The following is a 13145-nucleotide window of genomic DNA, read 5'->3' as shown; positions in this document are numbered from 1 at the left end:
AAAAGAAGCACAGGGTGCAACAGTTGATTAAGACATTAAACAAATGATTCAGTAAAAAGGTGACATAGCATTCCTGTCATAATTATCTAAAATCAATAAATAATTTTATATTACTATGACAGTATCAACTATCGGGTCAGACGGCCTCCCAAGAGCACACACCGGTCAACGTGCTATCGATACGATATCATTTATGTTAGACGTCGTGAATCCTAGCACAACACGATGTTATCATCCTACACCGTAGGAGTATAGCATTTGTCAGATACTAAAGCTATTTATAGCCTTCTCCTATTACCTCAGGTTTTGAAAGTCAATACATTTTATACACAAAATTAGTTGTCAATTAATTTTAATGTAATCATCAAATGAAATATTAAGCACCTGAAATAAATAGTAGACTATAATGCTAATAAGACACCTTTGTACTTTCACATCGGCTTTGGTCTTAATTTCCCGTTACACCCCAAGCTAAGGCGTTAGCCCATCATCGCTCRGTTTCTTCTCTCGAAGGATGTAAGRACTRAAAAGTAAATAACGAGACGGAAAAGTAAATTGCAGAAAGTAAATTACAAGAAATGGAAATACTGAAAGTTAAATGACAGAAATGTAAATTGCAATAATGTAAATACAGAAATGTAAAGGACTGAAATATAAAGACAGAAATGTAAATACTGAAATATAAAGACAGAAATGTAAATTACAGAAATGTAAATACTGAAATGTAAATACTGAAATGTAAAAGACTGAAATGTAAATGCTGAAATATAAAAAACTGAAATGTAAAGACTGAAATATAAAGACAGAAATATAAAGACAGAAATGTAAATTACAGAAATGTGAAGGACTGAAATATAAATTATTAATAACTAAATAATATTAATTATATTAATCTAATAATAATAATAATAATAATAATAATAATAATAATAATAATAATAATAATAAAAAGGAAAGTACATATTGGGAAGACAAAAATACTTTGATGGATGGAAGGATGGATGGATGGAAAAACCTTGGGAAACGTGAAAGAAAACTTGCAAGTCAAGTAACGTAACTTGCACAACAAGTTACGTTACAAAGACCGAAGGTTAAATGCAAACTTGAAAATGCGATTTATTTAGACTACGTACTTTAGAGACGAGAAAACGTAATGTAACTTGAAACTAGTAACGAGATGAAGATTAAAAGACGAGTACTTAAAATAAACCTTGAGAATACATAAGTTGTGTGTGTGTGTGTGCCTGTGTTGATCATCTCTTTCAATAATTTGATGATGATCCATTTTACCTTATGAAGTATATTATCTAAGTAGTTAGTTTCAGCCATCATCACAAAGTCTGTTCAGTGATCGCTCAACATGTATTGTAATTCATTCAGAGACCAATATTCTTCAAGAAGACAAAACGCATACTACAAATCCTTCAGCGATGTCGAAAACATAAGTTGAAGATTAGAGACCAGCAAGTTTGTGATTTGAAGCGGTTTTTAGTGATAATAAGCTCGTCTATACAAGTGTGAAGTCTACGCAAGATTCAGTGAACATGGATGAGACCTTTAGTGTCATTCTAATGTTCAACGATCAAATGATTGTTGTTAGGTAAGATTAGTTTTTGTCTTGTTCTTCTGCAAACGAAGAACAAAGTCACTCATCTGTCTCCAAACGTGCTTATTTACTTTATGAAAGAAGACTGTTCACATACGGCCAAAAAGACTGTATACTGCAACAAATAACAAGCTTTCCTCTAAAAGCTTGTCATGTTTATACATTATGAATTGCATTTAATGCAATAGATATAAATAGCTGAGTAGTTCTCTTCTCAATTATCATCTTCCTTCTCTAAACTTACCCAAGAATTTCTCTCTCTCTACTCTCTGTCTAAGAAAAAGACTCATTTTATCAAGTGAAGAGCACATTACTTCTTATCTTATTTCTTGTAACAAGTATTTTCTTATTGTTATCTCTAATTTTGTGTGTATCTTATCTTTTTCACGAAACAATCTATAGAATTTGTATTGATCTTCTTTATCAATATATAATTTTTAGAAGTGAAATTTGTTGTGTTTTTATTCATCATCCCCTTATACAAACTGTTACCTTTAAACTCTTGTATATCCGGCTGAGACCAACAATATATAATACAATTTATTAAAATATAATTGTTTTCATTAATAAAAAGTAACAAATAACCCAAAAATATCAAAGTACCTCTCAATCTAACAGAGTTAGAGGGAGAGACTCAATGAGTGCGAAATGTCAATCAGAAGTACCATATCTATATTTATTTTGATTTTGAGACCACCTTGATAGAAAATATAAACGACAAGGACCAAAGCCATCATTTGTTCTATTTTATATTATAATTGTTTAATCTTTGGGAAGAATTTAGTTAGTAGGTCCTTGAAAATTGGTTACATTTTCTTTTGCGGTTTGTATATGGTATAAAAAAACATTTAACAACTTATATATTTTCATATGTAAACGAAAATTGTAACTGTACTTAATTTCATACAGTTTGTATAGCAATAACAATAAAGACATTTTCCATAAAATTATATCCACTAGGTTAGATATCTTTCAAATTGTAATCGAAGGATCCAACCTAATAAGTAACAATATCATTCCAATACGTGATAACGGAAGCTATAATGAAAACAGTAAAAAAGAATTTGTTATTGGTCAATATTAATTGAATATCAACACTAGTACGGTGCATTGAGATACACATAATCAATTCCCGTGATAAAATGCAACTCATGAGGTGGGTGTGACATAAAAAGTGATAAAGGGTCTAGATCCTTTCATACACATCTCACTTTTACTCATATTCTCAAACGATTTTTCGTCCGTCCAATATCACTTGTACGTGCTAGCCATTTTTCTGATAGGCTTAGGTAACTAATTAAACTGAATTTGTGATTGCCTTTTAATTTTACATTGGTCATCATATTCAACCATATATTTCCATTCCCGAGTTGTTTGCTAGTTGATGAAAAGTAATACGATATTAACAAAGGTAAATAAAACTAACTAAACCAGACAAATGAGGTTGGATTTAGTAGTGGTAAGATGTATGTAGACAATGACTCTAATTTTAAATTCATTTTCTATTTGTGGGATTTGATAGAATTTTGAATTGAATTTCGTTCCAATTACATCGGTTTTAAAGGATTTTCTGAATTTAAAATTTCACACATAGGATTTTAAAATTTTATAGAGGTAATTTTTATTTCATGGAATTTTATAAAAGTTATATGTAATAATGTTTTGAAAAATGTTTAAAACACTAGTAATAATCAATTAATAAAAAAATAATTTAGTTATTTATTATTTGTGTTTATAAATTATTTATAAATAATGAAATTCAATTTCATTCTAAATCCTACAAACCCAACACATTAAACATTTCAAATCACTCCAATTCCAAATCATTTTACTAAATCTGAATTATTCAAAATCATTTCATCAAACCAAACACCCCCTAATTAAGGTACAAACTAAAGAGGGTGTTTTAGTAAGACCCTTAGATTACAAAATAAAGAACTAAAAGAAACTAGCGAGCAAGCTACATACAAGGGGTGTACAAACAAACAACACTACATCAAAATTGAGTTTATGGAACACTAAAAATTTATAAGCGTTCTAATAGACTGTTTTATAAGATTCAATTTATAGAACCAAAAAATAAAGTTTTCCATCTAAAAGCATTGTAATAAGTTTATATGATGTTTTTGGACGTCGTAACAAGTTTTTAGGACATTTTAATAAAAAATGCGTCGTATTAGCTATTTTATAGGACACTACTTGAAAAAGTGTCTTAGTAAATCAAATGTTTTATAAAAAGATGTAAGATGTGTTTATAGGACACATTTTCAAAAGGATCATATAAAATAGGTAATACGACGCTTTATATTAGAAGTGTCTTGAAAAACATATTAAGACGCAAACAAGCGTCCAGTAAAGTGTAAACTTATTGCAATACCTTTAGATATGACGTTTTATTTTATGGTTCTATAAGGTAAGTCTTATAAAGCAACCTATTAGAATGCTTATAAAAATTTGTGGTGTCTTATAAGCACAATTAATTTTTGTTGTAGTGCAATCAGATATATATATATATATATAGGGGCATGTTCAAATGCGAACCATCCAATTCTTAAAAACCGTGTGAACCAATTTCGACCAATAAGAAAATTCCATTTATTTTTAATTAAATTTAATTGATAAGGTTATTTATGTCATTTTACAAAAAATTTTGATAATTAAGGAAGTTAGTAATATATTTTATTTAAGGCAAATTTAATAGGAGAAAGTATGAAAAATGGTAATGTTTTAAGCTTTTATTGTAATATATTATTAAAATCTTTATTTTTAAGAAATTGCAATGGAATGAATCTTCTGMGTATCTTGTTCATGTAAAAATATGAAGGTGTATGCAATAGATTCATGATAGTTCATGTATCACCCTAACAGCCCTTGTGCACTATTTTTTAATAGGAGAAGGTGAAAAGATTTCATTGGAAAATAATTAATGAAATAGATTCATGCTAGTGAAACGTTTTCATTTTCTTAACAAATTCGAGATTAATGAACTACTTTCATTGAGATCCATGTAAAAATGTATATGAAGTTATTGCGTTCAGTTGTTATAATAGTGATGATACGGTTGCATAATTGGTTTTGTTCTTTTTGAAATATATGTATCATGAAATGGGTGCATTATGGAATAGATTCATTTAAAATAGTTAATGAAATAGTTAATGAAATAGATTGAGATGAAACAGTTAATGAAATAGATTCATGTAAAAAGTTAATAAAGTAAAACTCGTTTAATGCACTACTTTCATCGTGATCCATGATGCATTGTATCAGAAGTTGAATCGCTCTGTTGTTARAATGGTCATGAAACGAGTGCATATTGGGTTTTGTTYTTTTTGAAATATACGTATAATGAAAAGGGTGTATAATGGAATAGATTAAAGTGAAATATTTAACGAAATAGTTTCATGTAAAATATGTAATGAAAAAAATTCAAGCAAAAAAAGTTAATGAAATACATTCATAGGTAATGAAATCATTAATAATGGATTTTGYACGTTATGAWGTTAATATGCATGCAAGAATTTGAAGGTGAAAGTGTTTCATTGCAAAAAAWTTATAACGAAATAATTTCATTATAATGAAACGTTTTCTTTTTCAAAGTAATTCGAGATTAATGCACTACTTTCATCGTGCAACGRGTTTTGTTCTATTTGAATGGTCATGAAACGGGTGCATATTRGGTTTTGTTCTATTTGAAAATATATGTATCATGCAACGGGTGCATAATGGAATAATTAACGTGAAATAATTTCATGTAAAAATATGTAATGAAAAAAATTCATGTATGTTAATTATGAGGAAAGATTGCGATTAGGATTGCGATTAGGAGCTTAAGAATTGTTAATTATGTTTACCATTCTACCCTTATTGATTAAATAAACTGAATTTTTATTTTATATATTTTTTTAATTTCCATAAATAAAACCTACAAATCTTGACCATTGATCAAGTAAATGGATGGTTGAGATTGGTTTACAAGGTTTACACAAATGGAGAGAGTTTTCATTTGAACGCTCCTCTATATATATATATAGAGGTTGGTTATTATACAACCCTCGTCATTTGTGCAACCAATACAACCTAATCTCAACCGTCCATTTCATTTTATTAATATGTGATTTTATATAGGTTTTGATTATTTCCTAATATAAAGTATTAATCATAATTAATGAACCGTTTTCATCTTCCATAAATATATAAATCATAATAAATGAACTATAATTATTTCCATAAATATTTCAATTTATTGGGTTGCATTGATTGTACAAATGCGATAGGTTGTATTTGAAATAAACCCTATATATATATATATATATATATATATATATATATATATGACATTCTTTTGAAATTCATGTAATTTGTGGGATCCGTGAGATTAAATCCAAACCATAAATCAGACTTCAATTAGGAAATCATTTATTTTGACAATTTTGATTTAAAAATCTAATTAAAGGGTAGCATGGTTATTTACAAATCTTTTTTTTTCTCTCTCTCTCTCTTCTGGGTGTTTGGTAATTGCTGAATGATTTGATGCAAAATGATTAAGTGGTCAGAATGATTAAGAGACTTTTMTGATATAGTGCAAAATAAAATATAATTGGTTGGTAATTGTGTACAATGAAATTAGGGCTCTTAATGGTTAAAGAAAATTCAGGATACAAAATCATTCAGAGGGTTTTAGAACCATTAAGAGGCAGACTTTTTTTTTGCCAAACAAGATTCACCTCTTAAAGATTCAGAAGTTGCTCTTAATGGAACTATTAAGAGGTTAGGGGCTGTTTGGCAGTTGCTGAATGATGTTCAGAATAGCTAAGAGGTTAGAATGGCTAAGAGGGTCAGAATGGTTAAGTGCTGAATGAAACAAAGTTGTTTGGTAATTGTTTTCTGAATGACAGCAAAATTACCATTTTAACCCTCAAGAAATACAATCAATTCTAAACATTCTTTTAGAAAAAAAAAGATGATGTTATTCATGTTCTTCATATCAAGATCACAAATCCTCAAGAAATTGCAAAATATAGGTAATCCAATCATCATTAACATTGTTATAAACATGAAGTTAGCAATAAACACCATCAATTTTCAAAGAAAAATGCTACCCTAAACCAAACCCTAGACAKAAAAATGCTACCCTAAACCAAACCCTAGACAGAAAAATGCTACCCTAAACCAAATGCGACGTGAGGCTGTGGAAGGCGACGAGGCGGCGACGTGAGGCTGTGGAAGGCGACGGCGACGAAGCGGCGACGAGGCGGCGACGTGAGGCTGTGGAAGGCGACGGCGACGAAGCGGCGACGAGGCGGCGACGAAGCGGCGACGAGGCGGCGACCGGAGACGAGGCGATCGGGGTGCGACGATGGAAGGATGATCGGGAACCGACGATGAAAGGACGATCGGGAATGGAAGGGGAAGAGGATATGTGCTTCGATCGGGAATGGAAGGGGAAGAGGATATGTGCTTCGATCGGGAATGGAAGGGGAAGAGGAATGGAAGCGAGCAGGTCTGCGTGAGTAGATGAGGGCAAAGATGGAAAAAAACAGCCCCTGAATGGTTGAGTGGAGTATAAGGGTCAAAATGGTTAAGAGGTGTTTGTAACCATTAAGAGGTGGTTTTTTTTTTGCCAAACACTTACAACCTCTGACCGATTCAGCGATTGGCTCTTAATGTAACCATTAAGAGCCTACCAAACAGCCCCTTACTCTGTTGATTGCCTCTCACCCTCTCACCTTTGACATAAATAAGTACCAATCGAACACCATGGTGAGCACATAAATAACAAAAAATAAAACCTTTTGATGTTTATAAGCACCTTTGAGACAAGTGTCTGCATCAACACCATTATAAAGGTGTTCACTGTATGCTAACAATTTTTCCACAAAAAGTACAATGAGCTTTATATTTGAGACTTAAACATGTGAACACATATAGTGAACAAAGGTTATTCCATATGTGAACATTGCTCGGGAACACATTGTGAACCAATCTCATGACCGAGATAACACTTATAAGAACAAATTGTATACCCGCATGTACATATCCTTTCCAATCTCAGAACATAGATAAAAACTTAAAAGAACCATCGTCGGAGGGTTCCACTCGGATCCGACTGCCACCGAGTTGACACTGATTTGAATTAGTTATTCATAGATGGAGGGAGTTGAGGCACGAATCGGCCTATCCTCGACTCGGTACGGACCAACCACCATGTTCACAGGCCAGTATGGAAGTGGATCCACGTAATCTCGCCTAACACCGTTGCCGTTGCATCTAGTAATGACCACCATCGTCATCACCAAGCTACCATTAGTAGTAGTGGAAATTCTTCTTCTAACGGTGGTAGTGAAAAAGTAAAAATCAGTGGTTGAAGGAAGTAGAAATCAGTAACAAGTTAGAGGTTGGTTTTGGTTGGAGATGGAGTGGAGGGGTCCCCGTCTCCTTGAAGAGATAATTCTTTTAGGGTTTTGAAATAATAAATTACAAAAATTAAAGAGAGATATCATAAATAAATATATTTATGAGTTGTTATCAATATAACAAATTATATAATTATCTGTTTATATTTATTTAATAAATAAAATAACTAAATCAAATGTTTAAACTAGAATGGATCTTACAAGTCTCACGTTTAAAAAAGTTTTCAAATGATTAAGTACTGATTAAAACTTAATTTACATCATAAATTTAATAACTGCATATATAAAGAAACAAGCAAAAACACATACTTTAATATGAATTAAGATTTGCAAACAAGTTAACAAGCCATTTATCTGAAACGTTAACTAGTTCGGGCTGTCTAGAAATTCACAACATTAAAATGAAAATAACCTTAGAAAAAACATCCCCGGAGGTTCATATATAGTATCCAGGTATTAGGTATATGGTCCGATGAAAAGTAAAAAAAATCCGAATTTTAACACTCAACCTGAACAAGTTCAAATCACTTCCCTCGATTCAAATTGACCTTTGCTGAAACAAATCGTATCTAACATCATCGTGTTTGCACGAAAATATTTCTGCAGTTCGACTCCATTATTGGGACAGACGTCGTCACTGCTTTTAATATCCACCCTCGTTAAGTTATGCCTCCAGCATTTTATAGGTTTACTTCTGCAACAAAATGGGTTTTTATCTTCTTCCTCTCCTATCATTTCGTTGTAGGCAAACTGCAGGTTTATAACAAAAAGACATCAGTTTTTTGTGAAATAATATGACTATGCTTTCTTAATTTCTGCAGAAGAACGACCAATTAACAATTTGAAAAAGCATTGTATAGATGATTCTAATACTAGCATTCAATAAAGCACTTTTGTTTTTACAAGAAGGAAGTTTTATTAATTTATATATATCACAGAATAATTAAGTAGGATAATTAAAAGAATCAATCATAAGATACCTTTATTATCATTTGTAGGGTATCATCCAAACCAGAAGATATACGCAGAGTCTTTGGAAGAGGTGAAAGCCATAGCAAACTGTCCACCAGATCTGTTTCAATCTTGTCCATTGATTTTATATGTATTTCCAAGTGTTGGAGATCATACAATGGTGGAACTAATCTCTCCCTTAGCTCTTCAGGTATAATCAGTTCCTAAATCACACACACACACACACACAGACACAAAAGAGTTATACTCCTAGCTTCAATTTGCATGTGTATGCATCAACTTTAATTTAATATCAAATAAACTATTTTTTATTTAGAATAAATTATAAAGACAAAATACTACAACAAAATTGGTTTTATATGACGTCAAATAAATAAATAAATAAATATATATATATATATATATATATATGTATATAGGAACAAAGAATTGAATATATGTGTAAAAGAGTTGATATAAGTTAGACTTGAGATAACGGTTTTGGATGTCCCAACAAGCTTTTTAAGACACGTTTGAATTAAAACATTTTATTATCTTTTTATATGACATTGTTAGAAAAATAATGTCATATAAAAAGATATATTCGTATATCGAACACTCCTCAAAAGAAAAATGTCTTAATAAGTGTCAACAAAAAGTTTGTTAGAATTTTCAAAAACGTCCTATTAACTTATTATAACTTCAACTTTTTCAAAAGACTCATGGTTAAAACAATCCACTATGACATCCAAGCATAATTGATGTTCTACAAAACCGATTTTGTTACGGTAAGAATGAAGAAAAGGCACCCGTATGTAACTTTTTATCAAAAAAAACTTGAAAAAGAAAGAGTAAGCTCGTTATAAATAAAAACAGTACATAATTTGTTGAATAATTTTCAACCAAAATTTAAGTAGGATATTTGAATCACAAGAACTGAAGAAAGTAAGAAGAAACGAGTATACCTTCTGCCAGCTGCAAGACACTTTCAAGGACTGGCAATGACCAAAAAATGAGAGCAACTTCCTCAATCCATAAAACGATTCATTGTTGTAAGTTACCCATGGTTTCATAAATAGAGTTGCAGTACATAGACTTCGAGTAACCATGGTACACAACTCGATGATACCCCCACGATACTCGAAACACAACAGTTGTGGTGTGTTGATTTCGGCTTCTGTCAAACGAAGGCAGTTGTATAACTCCAATTCCTGAAGATTTTCATGAACAATCTTGACCTTCTTTAAAGAATTACAAGCCACGAGTCTTAGACCCTCTAGACAACGAAATTTAGCAAGTTGGGCTTCCATCCATTGATCGGTAATCCCTGCGTCCTCTATCGAAAGATATCGGATACGTGATGAAGCTGTGAAACTAATGTTGCATACCCGATTCCGATCAGTCCCTCTGTAGCAGAAATATTTAAGAGATGGTGCTATAACTTCGACTGAAACTAGTGCAGGACAATTAAAAAGATTAACTCTTTCTAGTTTCTCATTGCAAACCCTAATCTGTTTGATATCTTGGCATCCATTGAGGATGAAGGTTTCAAGTTCACCCAATGAATTAGCATGTTCTTCGATCCAATCATGTCCGTTTACAAGATTGTGCAACCACAAGTGCCTAATGTTTTCACACTGCAAAAGATTAATCTGACAACGCGTAGGATGATGTTTGTCCGCATCGAAGAAAAAATAGTGAAGATTCAAAGCCTTGATCTTAATAAACTTAACAACACACCAACGAAGCTTGATATCCGTTAGGGTTAGACTCGAAAAATTGACGTCTCGTAGAAATTCACATGAAGTTAGAGACAAAGTCCCCAAGGAAGGGCAAGCTAGAATTAGGTCACATAAATCAAATTTGAGCCCGTTTAAACTCAAAACGTTGATCGATTCGGAAGCAAATGAAACAGGCAACTGGTACTTTGCAAACCCTAAATTAAGATCCATAATTTTAACCCCATTCTCGAGTGCAAACGAGATTGCGGAATCAAATCTACGATCAACCGATATCCCATTTAGATTGGCTTTAACCCTAAATTTAGATAAAACGGTGTCGATTCTACGTAACCGAGTCGAATTATGAATGTGATTAAGAAAGGCATCGGTTACGAAGGCTAACGTACCTTGAGATGTTCGAGCGAACGTTGATTGATCAAAATCAATGACGGGAAAGGAGCTCCATAGGAAGAAGAATCTCTTGGACAAGATGGAAATCTTTGTGATGTCTAGGGTTGTGAGGAAGGACATGATATGGTGGACGATGGGGTCGGGTAGATCAGAGATCCGATCCATTGTTTGTAGTCTGTTTTTCTTCATATCAGCGTCACCTTCTTCTGCTGCTTCTTTTTGTAGCATGGAAAGAGAGACCTGGGCTGGGCAGGGATATGTTTTAAACTAGAAGAGTTATACTCTCTGCTTAAAAAGTAGTACATTTAGCGGTGTCGGGCTTTTAGGATCATCATCGTACTACTGAGATTTTGCCTCAGAATCTTCCTCAAAATTAGACCCTGGTTTTCAAAAAAATTATATTTAATAATAGATTATTTCATACCTCCATTAAAAATTAAATTATTTTATATAATTTACCTCTGGATTTATTTATGAGAAAATGATGTAAATAACCATTTTATACAAATTAATCAGTTTTTAGGGGTTTTATAAAACTAACCACACGGATCTCCCCCGGGGGGTGATCCGTACTAGGGGGCGATCCGGCCTTTTTCTTAGAAAAAAAATTTTAATTTTTTTTTTCCACTTGGGGCGAGCCACGTCATTTGATCGCCCTCGGGGATGATCCAGACTTTTTTCTTAAATTTTTTTTTCTTTTTTTTAATACCAATTTCACTATAAATACCAACCTTCTATTTCATAATTTTTCACACATTCCCTTTCATTTCTCTTCTCATATACTCTATTCTCACAATTTTTAACCCATTAAACACAATCAACCTCACAAAACATGAAATCACGTCAAAGTTGTGTATCTTCGAAGTGGCGGTTAAAGCCCGTACGCATATATACGTTAAAAATACGTACGTAAAACGTACGTGAATATACGTAAATATGCGTACGTGTTAAAACCCGTACGTATATATACGTTAAAATACGAATTTTCAATTATTGTACCGTTTATATCGTTTTTTTTACAAAATGCATCTCTATATATATATATATATATATATGTTACCGCAATTTATATCATTTTTTTTACGTTATGCATCTCTCTCTCTCTCTCTCTATATATATATATACACGTTACCACAATTTATATCGCTTTTTTTTACGTTACGCATATATATATATACGTTACCGCAATTTATATCTTTTTTTTACATTATGCATATCTATATATATAGATATATACGTTACAACAATTTATATCGCTTTTTTTTACGTAAATGTAAGTAGGTATATATATATATACGTATATACATACGTATACATATATACGTACATACATACGTGAAGATACGTAAATATGCGTACGAGTTTTAACCCGTACACATATATACATATAAAATACGTACGTAAAACGTACGTGAAGATGCGTAAATATGCGTATGGGTTAAAACCCGTACGCATATATACGTTAAAAATACGTACGTAAAACGTACGTGAATATACGTAAATATGCGTACGTGTTAAAACCCGTATGCATATATACGTATAAAATACGAAGTTTCAATTTTTGTACCGTTTATATCGTTTTTTTTACGTAATGCATCTATATATATATACATAAATGTTACCGCCACTTCGAAGATACATACAAACATCATCACTTTGACATAATTTCATGGTTTGTGATGGTTTATTGTGTTTAATGGGTTAAGAGTTGTGAGAGTAGAATATATGAGAAGATAAATGAAAGGGAAGGTGTGAAAATTTATGAAATAGAAGTTGATATTTATAGTGAAATTGGTATTACAAAAAAAAAGAAAAAAAATTAAAAAAAGAAAAAGAAAAAAAGTCTGGATCGCCCCCGAGTGCGATCCGATGACGTGGCTCGCCCCAAGTGGAAAAAAAGAAATTTAAAAAAAAATTCTAAGAAAAAGGCCGAATCCCCCCCCCCCCCAGTACGGATCACCCCCGGGGGAGATCCGTGTGGTTAGTTTTGTAAAACCCCTAAAAACTGGTTATTTTGTGTAAGAGGATTATATAAAATGGTTA

At 31.9% G+C, this 13145-nt stretch overlaps 1 protein-coding gene across 1 annotated transcript; it reads right to left on the bottom strand.

Annotated features, from left to right (window-relative positions):
* Nucleotides 1-7743: 7743 nt before the first annotated feature.
* On the bottom strand, nucleotides 7744-11267 carry LOC112528528 (putative F-box/LRR-repeat protein At5g02930). Its single transcript, XM_025139556.1, has 3 exons — nucleotides 9936-11267; nucleotides 8594-8769; nucleotides 7744-7873 (listed from the first exon to the last, which is right to left on the bottom strand). Exons 1-3 carry the CDS (start codon nucleotides 11265-11267, stop codon nucleotides 7744-7746), a joined length of 1638 nt encoding a protein of 545 aa, XP_024995324.1.
* Between the last annotated feature and the right edge of the window lie 1878 nt (nucleotides 11268-13145).

The sequence above is a fragment of the Cynara cardunculus genome (assembly GCF_001531365.2).
Source record: "Cynara cardunculus var. scolymus isolate 2C chromosome LG 15, CcrdV1, whole genome shotgun sequence".
NCBI classification, from domain to species: domain Eukaryota; kingdom Viridiplantae; phylum Streptophyta; class Magnoliopsida; order Asterales; family Asteraceae; genus Cynara; species Cynara cardunculus.
This window is presented reverse-complemented; position numbering and strand designations above follow the sequence as displayed.